This window comes from Eschrichtius robustus, chromosome 2 (genome assembly GCF_028021215.1).
Source record: "Eschrichtius robustus isolate mEscRob2 chromosome 2, mEscRob2.pri, whole genome shotgun sequence".
NCBI lineage: Eukaryota > Metazoa > Chordata > Mammalia > Artiodactyla > Eschrichtiidae > Eschrichtius > Eschrichtius robustus.
In genome coordinates, this window is record NC_090825.1 from 120876120 (window position 1) to 120898532 (window position 22413).

Genomic DNA, 22413 nt, shown 5'->3' on the forward strand with positions numbered 1-22413 from the left:
AAATATTTTCTCCCATTCTGAGGGTTGTCTTTGGTCTTGTTTATGGTTTCCTTTGCTGTGCAAAGGCTTTTAAGTTTCATTAGGTCCCATTTGTTTATTTTGTTTTTATTTCCATTTCTCTAGGAGGTGGGTCAAAAAGGATCTTGCTGTGATTTATGTCACAGAGTGTTCTGCGTATGTTTTCCTCTAAGAGTTTTGTAGTGTCTGGTCTTACATTTAGGTCTTAAAACTATGGAACACTTCACGAATTTGTGTGTCATCCTTGTGCAGGGGCCACGGTAATCCCTGTTATTGTTCCAATTTTAGTATATGTGCTGCCAAAGTGAGCACTAAAATAATAGGGCTTTTAGGATCATTGACTGCCTAGCGAAAAGATGCTACCAAGTCCTATAATAGTCTCAAAAATCACAAAACTGAAACCTACAAGCAAATGTGTCATTAAATTTTAGAAAGACATTCGTTTGAACTGTATTCACCTGGGGAAAAAAAATGAAATAACCACGTTGTTTTCTCTATTTTTAAGAGAATCAGAGTAGGCCAACTAGGTATAAATTTACAAGCACCTTAAATGTTTCTTATGAGTACTTCGTTTTCTCATATTTAAAATTTCTTTTGTGCTGCAAGTGTTGAAAAGCGATTAAAACGCCTTAATACGTAATTAATCACCCTACAAGCTATCACCATATTTAGTGGTAGTTTCAGAAAAAAAAAAAATTATGTATGCAAGGTAAGCCTAATAAAACTCATGAAAAATGTAATATCTGATTTTTAGAACCTAATGTGCTCAAGGAAGTATTTGTGCTTTTAAATTAGAACTCTGTATTTAATTAGTCCTCATTTGCATATGTAATCATTTTAATTTATTTGCACAAACACAGGACATTGTGCTCCATCAGCAGGTAATCTTCTTTATTAACTAGACTAGGAACTTCATGCCCAGGAAGAAATATTCCTATCCGTGATGCAAAAGTCAGAACTACACACTGTCTTGACTTCATTCTTCAGGTTTTATGGTCACCATTCCAAGATAATAGAATACAATATAAAACACTTGACTAATCTGCCAATCTCTAGAAATCAGTAATTTAATATTTAATGTTTGTTTTTACCTACTGCCCAGTTACAAACTGGGTATTTATTCGTACAAAGTAACTTCTTGAAATTCAAGTACTAATAATAATGCACTAAAATTCAAACTTCAATAATTTGGATGGTGGCAGAAGTAGAATTGATTAAAAATCAATGATTTCTTCATTGGTGGTGTCAAGTAATAACAGCCTAGATTGTGGAGAAAGTGGTGAGGACAGGCTTTATTTAAGATGTTTGAAAGTCAATACTGTATGCTTGACAAGCTAATGACAGATCATACTTATCTACTCATTAAAGCACGTGAACCAATTTTTCCTTAGGGCATTTCCAATAGACCCTGATAATCTTGTTATTGCCACTCCATCCCCCAAATCCTAAACACATCCTAAAAAGAAAACAAGAAACTCTCATTAACTACTGTGACTCAAAAAGTACTTGTGTTTTTGCCTAATACTAAATGCTTCATTCTTAAAGTTACTTTGAAAACAAGCATATTATTAAGGTACAAATACAGTGTTTGAGGAATAACTTAAGCTTTCATTTCCAAATAAATTGCGATTTACAATAATTGAGTTCATTTGGTGACTGGTAATTGGAATTTGACACTACAGAATGAATCAGTGGATACTTTGCGAGGACAGATTTCACTTGGGGCTACTGTTTGGGTAGGAAGCTTGCTCTAGCTAAAGTCTTGAAGGAAGGCCCAGTGTTGTTCTTTGGTAAGTATTCTTCACGCGATGATCTATACCGAGTTATGTTTTTTTGGAAAACTTCTGGCACAACTTTATAACAGGCTAAGCACTGTGTCATATATATATTTTTTCTCCCACACAGCAAGTTAAGCAAATTGTTCGAGTCATTACATTAGATATGCTCTATATGACAACAGGCAGATCTCCAAATGTCATCTTGATTTCCCATAATTCTTCATGATTGGGTCTGAGTATCCTATAACATTACAGAGATAACTGTCCTCACTTAGTTTTGGAATACATTTGAGTTGAGTAATGCCTATTATAGTTCCAAAATGTCATATGCATAGTACTTAGATCCCACCCCAAATCAAATTATTATATACATTTTAAAAAATTCTCTTTGATTGGATGACCAGTATGTAAGGACAGTGTTTAAAGATTTACAGAACTTTTCACTATCTGCATAACTACATCTGGCGAAAGAATGCCTATTTCTATAAGCTTTGTTATACAGGTCTTGAAAACACCCATTGGTAAACGTATTACAGCAAAGTTGTAAAATATACATTTATACTATATGTAAAATCAACTGCATGTCTTCGGCATACATGCTTGCATAAACAACACACTAGCTTGAGTGAGTGAACCTGAAAAGTCCACTCACAAAGAGTTTTACTCAGAGACAGTCACTGGGTAAGCTTTTAGTGATGCTGAGAGTATCTCCAGTACTTAAAGGTACATGCATGGTTTTGGTATAAAATGGACCTAAAAGCAAACCATATGCTCTTCCTGGTACTTAGCTGAAGAAGCAGAAATCTATTCCGATGCTAGAGAAAAACATTACCACATCGTATTTCTGAGACACAGTTATGTCCGTTTTTAAAGTATGCACAAATATGGCTAAATATACTGTATTTTTGATGAGAGTTTTATAAAAGGGAAATTTTGGTCACGCATGACTCTTCATGTAAACAAGCAAACTTGAGAACTCAACTCTTACATCAAAGGCAACTCCACTGTATACCTGTTTTGACAGAATAAATATAAAACAGTTTTGCAACTAATCATTTTGGGGTTAAATAAAAGACAACAACAAAAATCTCTACATTACTGATTTAAACTAAAAATTATTTTGTTGGGGGTGGAGGCAAAAAAGTAAGAAAACAATTTGATCCATTAGGGGAATTTAGCTGAAGATCAATGGTATTAAGTCTAACCAACAGAGGGAGATTTTAATTCCCAAAGCATCATCCACCCTTTTCATTAGGAAGAACTGGATATTAACAGAAGGCACCCATTACATTTACCTCAGGAAGAACTGTTTACACTTATGAGTTGAAAAAGGCAAAAAAGATACTATCCAAGGATTATAATAAAAAATATTCTAAAACAATTTGGTAAGTTTAAAAACCCAGCCAATAGCTAATTACTAGTGAGTGCATTCCTCCAGAAGATTAAATATTAATGAAGAAAAACAAATTTATGTAATTCCAGAGATTAGGAATCATGATCTTCTTGTAAGAAGTATGTTTTATTACTTTAACCTTTTATGGTTGAACACTAGCTCTAAAAAAGAACCATGAATATGTCAGCATGGCATTTCTTTTTATTTAGTCTGAAAGTCTCCTCTTAAAAAAAAAAAAAAAAGCAACATTTTCCCTCCCAGTATGGCACCTTTCTCATAACTTAACTGAGCTTTGTCCAAAATCAGAATCTGGCTCCAGAAAAAGCCAATCATCAATATACAAGATATGGTGTTTTCTTACAGATTTTCTGACAAGAGAACATGACAGTATTAACCAAATAAATTCAATACAAGGAAATAATGTTGTAACTCAAAGCAAACTGCTTTTCGTTTAATCTCACTTTTTGATTCTATACTAGATGACCACTATTCTTAAAGCTTAAAATAAATTGGGAATACAAGTCAAAACCAGACCCTAGTTAAAGAAAATGGAACACCGAGAACCGTGGGTTAGCAAAAGCAAACAACACACTTTAAATTAATTGGGAAAATTTTAATTAATAAGCATCAAATGTACTTTACATTGATAACTGCAATACTGAAACTGTGACATTTTAAATATTCTTTGCAAAAAAGGTTAGTGATTTTCTTTTTCCTGGGAAACATGGAGATCCAATTATGAGCATTAATGTGGAGTCTAGGTCACTATGGTTTAGTTAATGCTAGTATCTGAAGAGATGTTCACATTTCACGTCTACAATAAGGTAGACTGTGAACTACTTGTATCGCTGAATTTAGCTAAAATTCCATGAGATAATTTAGAGGACTGTCAAACTTTTGAAGTGCAAACTCATAAAACTTTACATTGGGATCACTTTTTTGCTTCAACTGCACCTGACTTGAGAATACAGGTTATTTTTATTTCCTAACTCCTTGGAAAAATACTTCTCCAATAAGTCTTATGTCTTCTTTATTATGGGTTGTTTTTAAGAAAGATTATTATCTCTGCGGTTAGTTTCCCACAGTTGATAAAAATCCATCAAAAACATCATAATATATAATTAGCAAGGAGAAGAGCTGTTTTTCTAAGGCTGCAGGAACATAAAAGAAATAGCACTTCTTATTTGTATTAGCACAAACATTTAAACCTAGTCATACTGCAGGTAAACCCAATATAGTATCCAAAAGTTCTATAAAAATGAACAAAAGATACATATTTACTTCCATTGCTCCAAGAGTCAAACATCAGATCTGCACGAGAGCTGTACTGTAGCAGTTTGCTGGTCCGATTTAAGAGTTCGAAGTCCTTTTTGCTATTTGGCCCAATGATGTCCACATCCCAGATAAATTCAGTTCAAAAAACAGAAATTAGGGCAAAGACTCCGTATAGCAAAGCACAAGGATATGCTACTAGAAGTTGCTGTCCTTCCATGGCTAATGCAGAAATAAAAATTTTGGAAGCAGAAAAACTACACCATCCAATAATTCCAGCAGTGAGAATGATTCCTACCATTCCTCTGTAGCCAACAAGGAAAAACAGGGGGAGGGGAGAGAGACAGTAGATGAGATTAGTTACATAAGAATAAGATTTAAAAAAGCACTTAAAAATCCACATGTAGATATCTGCAGAAATAATCAAGATGTTTTTCAAATGCTGAAATGTACCTCACAGTGAATTCAATTATTTCATGTGATAAAAAGCTTGTTTATAACACATCTTGCTCCTTAATCTAGCACAATTTCTCAGCCTTGGCAGCACTGACATTTGGGGTGGACGCGCTTTTGCTGCGGGGGTGTTTCTGTCCATCGTTAGGAAGTTACGCAGCATCCTGGCCTCTAGCCATAAAGTACCAGTAGCACCCACGCCTCCCACAGTTTTTCACAACTGAAGTTGTCTCCAGACATTGCCAAGTGTCCCCCGGTAGCAAAACTAACTCCGGTTAGAAAATGCTGTTTCAGTAGAAAATACTGTGTGTAAAATTTGAATGTAAATATATCAATCTTAACAAATGAGAGTGAGGCAGGGACACTGTGAGGCCATCATCCTGCCAAATCTCTACTACCAAATAGGTGATATATACTCTTCTCCTAAACCTTCATTTTCATTCTTTAAGTGTAACAAAGTTCAATCTTTGGTCGTCCAGCACTAGCCACAAGGAGGAGCTTGAACTGTTGAGAGAGCCTCTGTGCACTGGCCATGAGAAGCAATTTTACTAGCTGTATTTACACCTCTATTTTTAACCTTACCTAAAATATTATTTTAAAATAACACATATTTAAAGCTGTGTACATCTGAGAACACGGTAGGCTAGTAACAGCCTCTTCCATAAAAAGAACGCTCCATTTTTAGTTAAAAAGCTGCTAAAGAGAGAATATGTGTTTATTATTCATCCACTTAGCATATGCCCGATATCTTTAAGAAGTCAGATATGGTATAAAAAATATCAAAGAGAGAGGAAGTATAATTCTAAACAACTTGACCTTTTCCATGCAGTATTTAAGTTAACAATCACCACTGTTCAATTTGTTTATGGGCACTGCTAAGTATGCAAAAAACTAAATTCTTTAGCATAGGTAAAAGCAGAGATGGTATAAAAGACTTTTAAACTTATTCTCACTTCCATTATTCATCACGGAGAAATATACAACACAGCCCTCACGTATAAGAGGCACTATCTAAGATGTTGTTGAACCAATGATTTATCTCAAACTGATGGTGAGGTAAAGCCTATTACACAGAATTGGTCAATCAACCCCCAAAATAAAGACCAGCACTTACTGCAAAGAAAATATCACTGCAAAGCTGGAAAGCAGGATCATGGGAAGAAGACAATATCCAAGGACACTTGCCACACAGCCGAAGGAAACACCAGTCATACTCATTAAGTTTAATAAACAAAACATTCCTAGGCATCCAATTGCACTGATCCCATATACATAGCCAAACTGGATTTTGCCAGCCTATGGGTAAAGAAAAGATTACAGGTTAAGGGCAAAATAGTTATTTTTGGCTTCTTTCACCTGAAATGGCACTCACAGAAGATATTCAATTTGTGAGCATTAAAATCCACAAAGGTACCTATCCTTTATACAGAGAAGTAAAACAGTGAGCAGACTGGCTTTTATATCCTTCTTAAGAAGTTCAAAATATCCACCTCCCAACACACAGATACTGTTTTTCATTTTCTAGTTACCATTTGAGCTTGCCATAGAATTCAACAAAGATATAAAATCATGGTATGATCACCTAAAGCAGCAGATTTCTAAAAAGAAATCTGGCTGATTTTAAGCAAGTAAGCTACAGAGACAAGATGGAAAGCCATTCAGATGTTTGGATAGTAGCTAATATGACTTGAAAGTACCCAAATTCCACCAAAATTGCCCTGAAGCAATTTATTCTCATTGGCAGATGTAGCTAAAATCTTTTTAACAGCAGAAATGATCTCATTATTCACTTTACATGGGTGTTAGAGGAATTAGGAGAAAGGAAGCCAGGAGAAGCAGGAAGCCAGGGTTCTGTGAGGAGGGGAGGAGACAAGAAAAGTGGTTAATAACTGGGCAAGAGAATATAATGGAATATATTTTCTTCTTCCATTGTTTTTCCAAATCGTTGGTTGCTTTATACAGTTCTCTGACAAACAAACAAACACAAACCTTAAAAATTCTGCTCTTATAAAAGACACCACTGAACAGTCTTAGGGCAGTAAACGTTAGCTTAATTGTAGTTAGTATTCTTAGTCCAGCTATGTGAACAAACATTGTATTCAGGTTATGCTATCACTAAAATCAGTCCACAGAGAAGCCTTTAAAAAGTTCCTGGTTTGTCAGATGTTTGACATATAAAACTCAACTGGGAGAATGTCTCTACAGATTACATTAAATAGCAAAATCCTTGGGATTTTTGTTAGAATCAGTATTTGTAAATACTTGAGTAAGAGTATAGAAGTTTAAAAGGGCTCAGCAGAGTTCACTAATGCACTCATATAGTAATAATAAAACCTTACACTTGTACAGTGCTTTAAACTTTTCAAAGTGTTCTCACATAACCTGTCTTGCTTAATCTCCAAAACAATCTTGTTAGGTGGGAAGCATAGGATTATCTATGAGAGGGAGGTGAAGGATGAAATGACTTTGCTCAAGGGCAGAGTAGGAGCACTGAGTTCATGCCCAGTTTTTCTGACTAAAAAGCCCATCTTCGATCCACTATATCATTTACCTCTTCTAATTCAGAAACGACATAAAATAAAACAAACAGTAATAATTATCTTTACAACTTTTCATTTTCAATATGCTTTAACATTCTTAGGGAGATGGGAGATAGGGACTAAAACCTGTTGCCTTTTAATGTTTCAATTCATTAAATGTTAAAATAATATATAGAAGACCAGCATTGCTACAACAAAACACCACCCAATGATGACATTTTTAAAAATAGCAACAAGCTAAAAATTTTGTCAGTTTTTGAAAAGAAGGAATTTTGATGAGAGACTAAAGCCATAAGATATTTATTTATTAATATTTTTTCCCTAATAACTGAACCACTTAGTGGAACAAGAAATGATTTCTAAATATACTATATCTATTATCAATGGAGAAGTAATGAATAGGTATAAATTCAAACAACTCAATACTATTTAAGACACATCAAAGACTTGATTGTCTCAATAAAGGCTCTTGGTGGAACATTTAATCTCACACTGAGAGTTGCAACTAACATCTTACCAGTAACAAGGTGGCTCCAAAAGCAAGGCAAAAAACCATTGGTCCTGCCAAATCAGTCTCATTCATGATGCTGCCATCTGCTACTTTTAATGGGTGTAACACTGTGAGTGTTTTTTGCCAGATGTGATCAAAATTGATACCTAATTCTAAAGAAAAAGAAAATAAGGAAGTCAATCAGGATTTGTGATATACTTTTAGTTTACCAGAATCTATGTTGTAACAGGAGAAAAAATGAAACCACCAATATCAAAAGAGTGATCTAGCAATATCAGATGGTATTATTTTGGTGAGTCCTCAATACCAGTCTTTACTGATTATGGTGTTTATTCCACAAATATCCAATTTCTGGTCTGATGTTAGAAACGGGTATGGACATGATGAAACAGACACTCTGCTATGTCTGCATAGCAAAGAATGTATGGACAGTGTTAACAGTAAGGGACTCTGTACCTGAGGCTTCAGGAACACTGGAGGCCCTGTGAAAATGTATACAAAACTACGTCTCTCTGCATATGCGTGCATTTTTCTGAGGAGTATGCATAGCTTTCACTAGGTTTTCAAAGCGTTATCTGATCAAAAAAAAGAACACTTTAGAACTACTGCTTTTTGTGTTTCAGGATACAGTTTGAAAAACACCATACTTCTGAGTGATGTTACTAGTTCTGTCAGCTTATTTCCATGCAGAATAATCAATACCACGCTATTTCCTCTCATTTCTTCCACTGATAGAATTTCATCAATAATCTGAAGTAAAAGTTACTCTGCTCATATACTGACATACTTTATTATCACTTCATAAAGATCTACTAAAAATCTGCTCCTCCTGGCTCAATGTGGTTTCATATATACTCTGTTCAAAATGAGTCACTTTAGTAGAAAACGGTTTTCTACAATATTATTCTTTTAAAGAAAAGGGTAACTTCTCCAAACTAAGATATATTTTCACTGACCAGCTCGGTATTATAGAGTACTATCAAGTGTTGCAACCAATCGTACCTTCTAATAAAGGTGGCTCATCCTCAAAGTTGTTTCCATAGAATGGCTGAGGCGTAGCTGGAGTATATGCCTGAGCTGGCTGGAAAATCTGCCCGGTATACGGCTGTTGTGGCTGCATCATGTCTGGAGGGACAAACCGGCCTTGGTGCGAGTAGTCATAGCCAGCGTACTGTCTACAATTAAAGTAAATTACATTTCTCAGAATTATGTCAACGCCCCAAACTGATATTCCTGACAGGAAGAAAATCTTAGTCATGCAATTCCCAGGATATCTCTTTGCCAGTTTTTATAAACGGTGGTTGAAATTAATTATTAAGATCAAGCTGATTATCTACAATAAGTTGTCTCTATTTTATAGAGAATTTTCCTGATGATGCTAAAACTCACTTATGCAGTGCTTAAGCATAATTTCACAAACTATTAAGCTTTTAAACATCAGGAGGTCAACAAATGAAAACGTAAACGTTTTCTTGTATTTTCCCCTTTAGTGAGCATACATAAAGATAGCTGTGAAATAAAATTTATGCCCAAGACTATGAATAAAAACTCAGGATGACAGACTTTGTACTGCATGTTATGTTAATTTTCCACTGTAACTCAGATCTCTCCATGAGAATGAATGAGTATAAAATCATTCTTCTTTATTCTCTGTAGTATGTTATTTTTTGCAAGTGGGTAAATCTCTTCAAGAACAACCATCAATTGCAAAAAGTGGAAAATATCAAGCTTCTTTTTTGTGAAAGCTTTCTGAATATAACAAACATTATTAGCACACCTTGCATCTAAATAGTGCTTTTAATTTTTCAAAGTAATTGTATACCTATTGTCTCCTTTGCTATGTACTATAACAAATCTTGCATTTTAGAAGGAAACCTTACCATGGCTTTTTTAGTGATGAAAACAACAGGGACAGAAGGATATTGAAGCAATATCTTTTAAAGACCTGTTTACCATGTTCCAGAAAAATATGACTTATCTATCAATGGGACTAATCTAATTATATGGTAAGAAATAAGGAAGTAAAGTAATTATTGTAAAAGTAAGATACTTTAAAAATGAGAGCTGAGAAGCCTTAGAGATATTTTTGTCTAATTATCTTTAAAAATTTATTAATTCCCTTTTGAAAAATATAAAAAATCTAATGACCTCATTATTATTTGAGATTTTAAAATTAAATCTAATTTTTAAATTAACTGAACATCTTGATTAAAAGCAAATCAAAGGTGAAGTTTCAACTACACATAGCTCTCATTCTCATGACTTACCACGCTAGTCCAATACATGCTTAAAAAAATACTATTTATTTTTCTAGCTATAAAATATAGAATTCACTATAGCATTATTTTAATAGCAAAAAGTAGAAACCAAAACAAAATAGCTATCAGTAAGTACACTGTGATATAGGCACAGACTACTCTGCACCTTTTTAAAGGTGTGAGGCAGTTTTGTCTGTACTTGTAAGAAATGATAATCAAGAAATATTCAGTGGGGAAGAAAAAATCTAATATTCAGAATAGTATATACCATATACACCCACTGTGACTATGCTTTTTAGAATATATATGCGTATCTATGTGCATGTGTGTATATATATATACACGTACATTATATACACAATTATATAGGTAAAGGGACCCAGAGACAGGAGAAGACTTAATTTTCAGGTTATAAACTTTTGTACCTTTGCACCTTTAAAAATTCAGTATTTTATTATTTGTTGAAATTCATTCATTCTAAAATGTCATATGTAATATATAGGTATATATTAACTACTGAAAATTTCCAGAAACATAAATAATAACCTTTTGAATATTACTGCGTAAAGCACTGTTTTAAGTGTTTAATGTGAATTATCTCACAATATTCTCTCTACAATTCTTTAGGTCAATTTTATCATCTTCTCCATTACAAAAATGTGGAAACATATTTGGGTTAAAATGGTTTGTCCATGGTGGTGCCAGGATTCAAAACTAGACTTTTTAATTCCAATAGCCAGCTCTTGTAACAACTGTAGTAAAAAATTACCCTCAAATCCTACCTGACAGAGACAGCCATAATATCTTTTTCTATACATGCATTTCCCCAGTCGTTCTGGTATGCAAGTATCTTGATTACTATTTTCTCTCTCTCACACACACACAAACACACACACACGCGCGCGCACACACACGCACACACACACACACGGAGTTTCCACAGGGCTAGCTGGTTGAATTAGGACAAGAACTCACATTTTCTGATTTAGTAAAATATGCTATTGCGTTGATCTCTGTTAGGATGCATCATAAATCCACCTTGGAGTTTATGAAAGAGCTAGAAAAGCTCCATATGGAGGTTTCTACAATCTGCATAAACAAATTGTATTTTATACTCTCTCTCTCCAGAGAGAGAAAGAGAGAGAATATGAATGTGTATGCAATAGAAAAAACAGGAAGAATGACATAAACCTGTGGTTCTCAAAGTCTTCGATCTTAGAACCCATTATACTCTTAAAATTTATTATTGAGAACTCCTAAAAATTTTTATGTGGGTTATATCTATCAATATTTATTTTAGAAATTAAAACAGAAATGTTTAAATACTTATTAATTCATTTAAAGTAACAATAAATCCATTACATATCAGCATAAACATTTTTATGACAAAATTATTTTAAAAAATTACTGAGAAAAGTGGCACTGTATTCTATTTTTGACAATCTCATTAATGTCTGGCTTCACATAAGACAGCTGCAAATTCTTATATCTGCTTCTGCACTCATTCTGTTGTGATATACTGTTTTAGTTGAAGTATTTGAAGGAAATCTAGTGTTGCAGACCTGTAGTTGGAAAACAGTATTTTAATAACCTTTTCAGATTATCATGAATATTCTTTTTTTTTTTAACCTTAGTTGTATTTTTGTAATTTCCCCAGTTTATTTGAAAACAATCTTTTCTGACATATATTCATGTGAATTTTAGATCAGGTATCTCCAAGTGCACAGAAATTACCTATATTTGCCTATAAACTAAGCACTGATGAAAGAATACTTAACATATCAATATTTAAGCATTCCAACATAAAAGGACTTTTTCCCACTTATTATTTTTTTCCCACCTAAGCTGATCTATATTTGACATTCAGGTTAATTACATGCATGTAAAAGCAGAGGCGGTCCCCAAACTGACCCTAAGGTAAACCAGCACACAAGTGTCCTTCTTCCCGGACATAATTACATTTCCAGAGGCAAGTGGTTCAAACGGGAACACTTAAGCTGACTTCCTTATGAAATCAACTAGACAGACACAAACTAAGGAGTGAAGGTGCTGAAGATTAATCCCACAAATCTTCTTCCTTCCTGTCCTGTAAACGCACAAGTGTGCACTCTGCACATATATGAACACTTCTCGCCAACATCACTGGACACCAGGCCCTGACATCAAGATGTAGTGCAGGGCAGGGGCCCCATCCACACAGAGGGAAGAGGTAGTGCAGATTCTTGGAAGTGCCAATGGGCTCAGATGCTGACAGGCCTTACAGTGATGTTTTACTTCATTATGTTCTATTTTGCTGCTCTACTATTTTGTTTGTTCCACTATTTCTGTAACTGGGGCAAAGTGGGAGGTTCAACTAGTCTAAGAACAGTTACCCCATAAACTGTCTGAATCAAAAATTTTTATTTATTCTTCTGCCAAACACAACAACCGATTTCCATCTACAATTATTTTTTAAGGTAAGAAATAGTGAGTCAACTGAAGAAAGGGCTGCAGCCTTGGCTAGGGAATGGTGACACTGTGACACCTGACTGAGAATGCGGGCCTGTGGGACGAGCCTAGGCCACAGCAGGACTGGACCCGGGTCAGCGAACCTTCTCCAGGAAGGCTCTGCAGCACCACACACACTGCTGGTAGACAGTCTCAAAGTCAGCGTCATTACCATAATAAGGATCTTCAATCATGAGTTGTTTCTGTGGATCGTAACTCCCAAGTAGTTCAATTTTCACTCTGCAGTTTTTAACTTGATTACTTTTCCTATTCAAATCTCTCAGGTTGTTTTCATCCATACATAGTATATAATCAAAAGTTGCAAAGTCTTCTTTGGTAACCTGTCTTGCTTTATGGGCTGTGTTAATGCCATGATTTCTTAGGCAGCTCACAGCTCTTGGATCTGGTGACCAGCCCACATTCCAGTCAGAAACAGCGCCACTGTCAATGACCCAAGTATCGGAAATGTTTTGATCTGTTACAAGTTTCCTGAAAACTGCTTCTGCGATGGGTGATTGACAGATGTCACCCAGACACACGAACGGCACTGACTTGGTCACCTGTTCGGCCATCTTCATCTTGCCGTGCGCACAGAGCGAATATTCTTTTTGATATATCAAAATGCAAAGCAAAGTGGTAGTTTTTTAAACTTAACTTGCAACATGGAAATAGAAACAATGCTAATGAACTCTGTTGTATTAGAATAAACTGATCTGTCTTATACTTTAATTGGATCCTTTATTATTCATGTATGATTTTGTAACACCATGCATTGGCCATTTAGAAAATATTAGTATGAATTATGCAGCTCTTCCAAATATTGACACACTTAATATAAAATATATATATAAATTTTAAAAAATAAGATTTGTTAATATCACCACTGATCTCATCAGAAAATGGTTAATTATTAGGAAGCTGACAAGTTCACAATGATGGATACCAGTTTTCCAAAATCCTCATTTTTGTCTGAAAACTTGAAATTGATCATTGGCCACACATACTGTCAATTGTTTTCCTTGAAGTAACAGGTCACTTCACTCATTTTTGAGAAATTATTCAAGTCTGAATAACCATAGTTTGTCTGTCAGATGTTCTTTCCAATAAAAATGGTTTCCACAAAAAAGTGGCTGAATCAACTTGTGACTCAAATTGCACAGGGGCTTTTCCTAGAGATAATCATTGTACTTCAGTATGAAGCAGAAGTGCTTTAGGACTGTTTCCCATTTTGTCACACAGACTATTCTAAAAATGTGTGTTGTCAAGATCAGCATTTAATAAAACAATAATTCTTACAGCTTCATCAAGGGCACCCTTAAGTGAAAATGGTTCCCCTCACCCCCCCAACAAGTATGTGATGAAGAATACAATGATTACTAGAACAATTTGATGCCATTGTCTTGCCTCATATTTGGATACCAGCAGTTCTACCAGTCATTACTTCTGCAACATCAGTGTAAATCTCAACACACCTAAAAAGGTATATAACATCTTAGAATTTTTACAGAAATAGTTTTGACCTTAAAGTCTTCCTGAAAGGTCTCAAGAACCCTCTGGGTCTGCAGGCCACACTTCAGAAGCACTGATACAGACACATAAATTTCATGTAAGGAAAAGAAACACTGCAAACAAATAAGAGCTTTAAAGGTGGCACCATCATTCCTTCTTCAGGATACAAGGTGACAAAGACAACACCATGGAATTTTACAATTTTTCTTTTCTGGCAGGATCTGCTCAGGAAAATTCCTGACTCACTCCTGTTGGTTTTAAACTAAAACACCGCACGGTAGACATGACCTTTATAGTCGAAATCAACACTTTTACAGCAGGAAAAGCAGCAGATGTAAACCAATACTCTCAGAAGCACTCAGTATCAACAACAGAGACAAAAAGCGTCTTAATATACTGGGTTGACTACTTAAGTTCATCAAAATCCTTACATAGTCCATAAAGGTGTTATTGGCTATTTCGGAAGATGAAAAAATACTAGCTTTCAAGACTTTAAAAAATATGTAATTGGTATTACTGAATATTTTATAGGCATATCTAGAATACAATGTGGAACCTGCCCAATATGACAGATTGAGATCAAAGGGCCTTTTACTATTTGTGTTTATTTTTTGTTGTATGAATGTATGAATGTACAGTACCCATAGTGGAAACTATGCAAAATGTTAAAGCTGACTTCATAGGGCAAATGTAGAACTAGGGACTAATAATAAGTCAAGTCAAATTTGAAGACAATCCAAGTCAGATGCTATCTGTACCTAGATTTTCATCAATAGAGAGATAAAAGTTAGCTGATCCTTGTTACCAAGTTGGCATAACAAACAAAATGTTATTTGATAAACTGACATGGACATAAAAATGTCATTAGATTACAGAAACAACACACATAGGTACATATAGAGGAGTTCAATTTTTTTTTTTTTTAATAAAGTTCAGAAACCCAGTCATTACTGCTGACACATTAGGCTTCTTATTTTCCTAAGCATCATCTATAAACTCACATTCATTAACTGGCAGTAATGTTGATATAAGCACCTGGAATGAAACTTTTTCACTAGTACAGAAGCAATGCTTACTGGTACATAATTTGGTTGGAATGGAATTGTGAGAATAGTTAGCAAGAGAATATCTTTAGATATTCTGCTCTGTGGAGAACTGAAGTGAGATGCTAAGTGTAAAGAAAAAATAAGTCACACCTTTAAGAGATGCAAACATGGACAGAAAGAAAGAAACATAGGAAAGAAAGGCAGAGACAGATAAAGCTAGGAGGCTGCAATCCAAATGGAATAATTCTGTTGAGTCCAAACATCAATATCATTTGGTTAAAAACAGGCCCACATACAGAGACAGGTTTTCCAAACCCCTGTTGCAGCACCCTGACCAATCTTATATTCATCTGCCCTGTCATACACTGAACAATCACAAGAAACACATATTTAGGTAAATAAATGATTGGAAATTTCTCAACATGACTTTTCCAATTCTGCCCGATTAACTGATAAAAGAGATAAATCTTCAATGGTATGTAATTGAGAATTTAAAAGAAAAAAAGTGATTCACAGCCAGCATTATTTACATGCTCACTCCCATTGTCCAATGTGTTGAATTTGGGGGGGGGGGAAGCTTTAGAATGTATCAAAAAATAAGCAGATTCAAGGAGTTTTGTTTTGTAAAAAGTATAGCCTATACAAGACAAATGATACTGTGGGGCTGAATTTGATTTTTCCTTTTTTAAATTCTTGGGCACTTTCATTCAGATTTATTAATTCAAACACATTCTAGTACTAATGTTTCAGATTGGATAGGCACCCTTTCCATGCCCTCATCCTGGGACAGTCTTCATTAGGTTTTTAATTCAGAGTCCATAGATGCACATCACGTTAACACACGAACTGCCTGGACATTATATGCACATTACTGTGGGTGTTTGCATGCATATATTTCTCAGAAATAGGCCCACAGTTTTCCTAAGATTCTCAAAGTGGTCCTGGACCATCTAAAAAAGGTTAAGTAGGCCTGATATAGGAAACGCCTTCACTGGATGGCAGGCTGAAAAGATTAACTTTAAGGACCTAAGAAACTAAGAATATGATGTCCTAGAGGAGACTGGTAAAAAGCTTTAAGTTTTTTGCCACAAACACCACGGACTATAAAAAGAACAGATTTTTGTTCTTGTGTTTTCAACAGTTCATGGATGAAAGGTTCTGAGTCCCCCTCACTTCAGTCTGTAACTGGCAATTTGTGTGTACTGACTGATCATAACGTTTTGGTGTGTGGAGTAATAAAAGTGATTATCAGCTGCTTTATGAAAACCACCTGATGATTCATAGTATGGAGCTTACACTGTTCAATAGTGTCACTCAGTGCTTTCAGTTAATGGTTGATAAAGTCTGAAAGTTGGACTGATTTAGCTACTAAACAAGCTGTCAAAAGATTTTAATTTTTAACTCGTCTTATGGACTAAACAGCCTATCTTCTAGGTACTTAAAACTTCTATCCATATCTTAAATGATGTACAAATACTGTCACTAGAAAAAGGTTCTTCAAGAATCTACTTTTCCACTCATGGCACACCTGAAAATTTTGCATAAGATACCAAAACCTAAATAGGGCAATCCCTTCCAACCCAAACAAGTGTCACAGATCTCTCCGGAGGTAGAGAGATTACGAAAAGTCACGTTCCTGATACGGAACATGTTCACACATTCACTCTTAGGCAGAACCAAACATTCGGGGTACATGCTTTCAATGCAATCTCGACTAAGTAAATGGGCAAAGTTGAAAAGTTACTTGCTATAAGGTCCTCCACTTCCTCCATAATCATAGGACTGCTGTGATTGGTCATCGATGCTGTAACTTGTCTGGTAGAAATCCGTGTTTAAGTTGTCAAAGCCTGACATTGCAAATGATCTGCAATAAAAAGAAACGTCAAAGACTGCTTATGCCCAAGGTCCTCCTGAATTCGGTCCTGATACTTTACTTAAGCAAATACCCTCAGAAGGCAGCAAGAACTCTTCTAAAATTTTGGGGGGCAGCATTTGGAAGATGGGTCGGGATGGGGTGTGCTAAAGAAATGTCTAGACTCTAAGTCGAGGCCCGGGAAGACACCTCCACTTCAAGGAGCTGATATGCCTTGGGCTCTGGGCAGGGACGTGGGAGGAGGGGTTCCGTGGGGTCTTAAAATATCAACAACAACAAAGATGACTCCTCACCTCTGGACAGCTGACAACACGACAGCCTCCTGCAAAATAAGGCCTGGACCGGCCAGAAAAGCGCAGACTCCTGCAGGGGCCTCGTCAAAGCAAGGCCCGAAAGGGAGGGAGGGTCTGGGCGAAAGGACCGGGGCGCGGTGCCGAGAGGCGGCAACAAGCCGCGCTGCCCAGGTGCGGGGAGAAACCGAACAATGCGCCACGGAACTGGGCACTCACCAAACGCGGAGGCGGAGGCAGTGGCGGCGGCGGCGGCGGCGTTGGAGGCGGTGGCGGCGGCAGCTCCGGCAGCCTCCAATAACCCCCAAACTCAACTAAGGACCCTGTACTGGCCCCGTTGCTACGTGTCAGCTGGTTAAAGAACTGCTTCCGGGGCACGCCCGCTCGCGCAGGCGTGTTAGCGACTTTCCGCCCGGGGCGGATAATGGAGAGAGTTGTGGGGCGGGGGAAGAGGGTACGATACGGAGCATGCGCAGTATCGACCAACTGGTCCAGCAGCGGGCCAATTGGAAGAGGGAAAAGCTTCCGGCGGCTTAGTTAGCGGTGGAGGCAGAAAGGCGCCGGCGCAGCGATTGTTAGTTGCTGTTTGAGAGCGAGAATTACTCACTAGACCGAGTGCCTGGGTGAAAGCGTGCAAGAGGCTCTCAGCACACACATACAAACACACCACCCCCACCCCCGCAATGAAACAAACAAGTAAAAATAAAATAAACAGATAAAAAGAAACACACTTGCCTTCAAACAAAAATAACAGTAGCAAAAGGACATAACAAACCAAAAAACCAAGGAGTGTACGCTAGAGAGGAACAAGCAGCTACCCTTTGAGGTTTTCTACTCCATCAAAGAATTTCTGAAATTGCTCATGCAACTATCTAACTTACCACCTTTTACAAATAATTTTAGAATTTATTGATGTAGGTACAATCTGCAGAATTCTAGGTGGAATGACTATATCCTGATTTGCTGGGGACAGCCCCATTGTCCTATGTTATGCCTGTTTTTTTCCAACATAATTATTAATTTTGTCCCCTTTTCATTTTCAAAAATATTCCAGTTTGGCTGATAAATTATATGGTTGTACTCTCTTTAAGCTTCATTATCTAGGAAGCGGAGTTTCTAGTTACCAACAATATGCAATAACCTATCGCTTCATCTACTTAGTGATCTTACTGAAAAAAATTCTAGTTTCTCTTGTTTCTTCTGATGTTTCCCTTTTTTCCTGTCCAAAAGAGATATTACTCTCAAATTTGAATAGAATACAAGAATATGAGCATTAAAAATTACTTGCTTAGGAATGAATTGTTAGATAAAGATATTACTAAAATTCTGCTTCTGTCCGTGAAAGCAATTACTGTGTTTACTGGATTTTCTTTCCTCTCCAACCCCTGCCCCAAATGAGAAGCCAAGCAAGAAAATTGTTACATGCTTAAATTTTCCTTATTGTTTGTTTGGTATCCTGCAGAAGCCCCTTGGGGATTTTGAGAATATCAGTCAATTTCATGGCTAGTCAGGTAGGCTTTTCTTTTTGGAAACTTTTCTTTTTTGGTGTTATACCCGCCACCACCCTCCCCCGCCCCCCCATGATAGGCTCCAGAAAAGCATATTAAAGGAAATTGAGTACTTGTTAAATGTGCTGACCTCTGTTAAAGTCATTGAGCTGGCTTTATTAGGAGTAGAAAGCCTCAACCAGGTCAAGGGATAATAGAACATAAAGTGGGTTTGGAGCAGCTGCCCAGTCCTTCCCTGGGACCTAATGTGTCAGTCACTAAACTTGGAACAAAAAAGGGAAGAATATTCTAATCATGAGCAATATCTCTTAATTAGTTTGACAATCACGCTAGTCTACACACTAACACTTTTACATTCTTCACAAATGTACAAGAAAACTCTCCTTTTATGACGGCAGTGAAATTGTGCTTTGATATCTTGGAGCTATCTTCTTTCCCTTCTGTATTATGCTAAAATATGTCATAGGGAATTGTGCCAGGAAATTATGGTTTGAGCATAGGTACTTTTCCCCTACTTTCAGCTATATCCACAAGCACCAAATGAGTGGGGGTTTGGCAGCGGTGTGCTTATCGTGTCAAGTTACACATAATAGCTATGAAACCTGATAACTATGGTAAAAACAATGTAAGTGCCCAAGATCTGTTTTCACTATCCCTGAATATTAATTATATAACCCAAATATGACAATTATATTCCCCCAAATTATCTTTTATCCCTTAGAAAAGAGTTTCCTCATCAAATTCTGCGCCTGTTATTTCAGTTATTTTACTTTGAACAATAAATTATTGTTTTGTGAAGACATTTACCTGTAACAACACTGGATGCTTTTGGAAAGAACTGATTTTCAAAAGGCAATGAAATTGAACCCTAATGTAATATTTATTCTTGGGACTTTGACTTCGATATGCAAGTGCCTCATGGTGCTTTATAAAAAAAAGTCTTTTAAAGATAATTTTTAAAGCAACACTGTAAGTATTTCCATCGTAGAGCTCACACATACCCTCTTTCTTTTTAATTATTTATTTATTTATTTATTTATTTAGGCTGCTTTGGGTCTTTTTTGTTGCTGCTCACGGGCTTTCTCTAGTTGCGGTGAGCGGGGGCTACTCATCGCTGTGGTGCACGGGCTTCTCGTTGAGATGGCTTCTCTTGTTGCGGAGCATGGGCTCTAGGCACGCGGACTTCAGTAGTTGTGGCACATGGGCTCAGTAGTTGTGGCACGTGGGCTTCAGTGGTTGTGGCACGTGGGCTCAGTAGTTGTGGCGCACGGGCTTAGTTGCTTCGCGGCATGTGGGATCTTCCCGACCAGGGCTTGAACCTGTGTCCCCTGCATTGGCAGGTGGATTCTTAACCACTGCGCCACCAGGGAAGCCCCCACACATACTCCCTTAAATAGCATTTCTAATGTTAGGTGGATGGATGTTGTGGTCTGGAATAAGAATTTCAGTGATAATAGTAGAAGTTCTATATCCCAAATACCTTAGACGGAAGGGGAAATAATGTAAAAAACAGCATCAGAGGACTGGGCTCTAGTGATGGCAGAGCCCCTCCTGCCAAAGGTACATTTGAAAAATCTAACAGCTACCACCTATGTATAGTTACTATGTTCCAGGTACTGCTCCAAGCACTTCATACCTTTGAACTCAATTGCTTTTCCTAACAACCTGATGAGATAGGTACTCTATATTTTTCCCTTGGTAAAACTGAGAACAGGGTGGTAAATAACTTGCAGACCTGGGATTTGAACCCAGACTGTCTGGGTCCTGAGTCCTTGTGCTAAACCACTAGACTGTATTGTCATTGTGTTACAAATATGAATAGGGAGAAAGGCAATATTTCTAATGAATATACTACTTTGCCTAATGTGTGATTATATATATATATATGTATATATATAATATGCTAAAATTGCAGTTAGACAGTTGATAATTATACCTATATCCCCAAATGTGTATATGTTCAAATTGATAAAAAAAATTTTTTTGTAGTCTTATTGCGCACATGACAAATCACCTAGTGTTCAAGTTTACCTTATATTAGTCATGTAATTTAGTTAATAATGTATAGTAGTAAACGATGCATGTTCTGGAGCCAGACTGCCTAGATTTACATCCTCTACCACTTACTAGCCAGGAACCTTTAGTAGGTTAAGGGCTTTGTGCCTCCTATTTCTCATGTGTAAGAGCAAGATAATAAGAGTATTTGTTGTATGTGGTTGCTAGGAGGATTGTATGAGATAATGCATGTAAGTATCAATGCCTAAGAACTAAATACTCAGTGAATGTTTGCAGTTATTATCATTGCTGAAACTATATAGCTACAGAAGCAATAGGACTTTGTCAGCAACCAAAATGGACTTTTTAAAAGCTATAATGATTAGGCTTGAACCAACTATGTATTTCTGAGATCAGTTACACACATTCATTCTGATGCCTCCCTACAGATTCTGTATTATTTTATAATTGGCCTTTTGATATTGTGGAATGTATTAAAAATACGCTTTCTTCACCTTCTGCCCCAGATTCTCCAAATTAGGCTTGTCTGCATTATAAATTTTAGTCTCACAAATATCTTTTGATGTCAGACACTATTGGTTTAAGAACCACTCATACATTAGAGCAGTTGTGCTTGAAAATTATACTGTGCTATCCATATTTGATTTTCTTGATGTGTTAAATGGTGTTTCAAACACTAAAGAAAATGTGTTCATCTTTCTGCTTTATATGCCTTTTTCTCTTCTCTTTCCTCAATACATGGAATTTAATTTATAAGGAGGCAGTGCATAAGATGGCTAATGCTGCAGAAAATATGTTTATTTGCAAAGAAAGAAAATGGCAGTGTCCTAGCCAAGTAAAACAACTGCCATAAAAATTTTAACATATAATGTTTCTTAAAAACATGAAGGGAGGGCTTCCCTGGTGGCGCAGTGGTTGAGAATCTGCCTGCCAATGCAGGGGACACGGGTTCAAGCCCTGGTCTGGGAGGATCCCACATGCCGCGGAGCAACTAGGCCCGTGAGCCACAACTACTGAGCCTGCGTGTCTGGAGCCTGTGCTCCGCAACGGGAGAGGCCGCGATAGTGAGAGGCCCGCGCACCGCCATGAAGAGTGGCCCCCACTTGCCGCAACTAGAGAAAGCCCTCACACAGAAACGAAGACCCAACACAGCCATAAATAAATAAATAAACAAAATTAAAAACAAAACAAAACATAAAGGGATCAGGTTTTGTTATACTCAATGACAGAAAAGTCTAGAAATTACTGCAAGTGTAATATATTACACTTCCTTAGGCAGTCCACTTTTTATATTTTTCTGTTACGATTCTTCCTGACCCTCTCAGTTATAGACATTTAAAGCTACCATGCTTATCATTACAGTTGAACTCTGCTGTTATAACGAATGTCATATTCAACTCTATTTTATTATAAGACAGTATTTCCAGGGCTAGATATTGGTGCTCTGAATGCTTTAAGCCG

General features: G+C 36.6%; 1 protein-coding gene, 1 non-coding gene and 1 pseudogene across 2 annotated transcripts; all 3 read right to left on the reverse strand.

The window, feature by feature from the left end:
* Window positions 1-225: 225 nt before the first annotated feature.
* LOC137760317 (U6 spliceosomal RNA) lies at window positions 226-330 on the reverse strand. Its single transcript, XR_011073278.1, has one exon. It is a non-coding gene; the product is annotated as a U6 spliceosomal RNA (small nuclear RNA).
* A 3457-nt stretch (window positions 331-3787) lies between these two features.
* Window positions 3788-17811, reverse strand: YIPF5 (Yip1 domain family member 5). Its single transcript, XM_068536100.1, has 6 exons — window positions 17648-17811; window positions 17010-17129; window positions 8968-9140; window positions 7972-8117; window positions 6029-6210; window positions 3788-4766 (listed from the first exon to the last, which is right to left on the reverse strand). The coding sequence occupies exons 2-6, from the start codon at window positions 17117-17119 to the stop codon at window positions 4604-4606; spliced, it is 774 nt and encodes a 257-aa protein (XP_068392201.1). The 5' UTR covers window positions 17120-17129; window positions 17648-17811; the 3' UTR covers window positions 3788-4603.
* On the reverse strand, window positions 11961-13348 carry LOC137758510 (low molecular weight phosphotyrosine protein phosphatase pseudogene; annotated as a pseudogene).
* Window positions 17812-22413: the final 4602 nt, after the last annotated feature.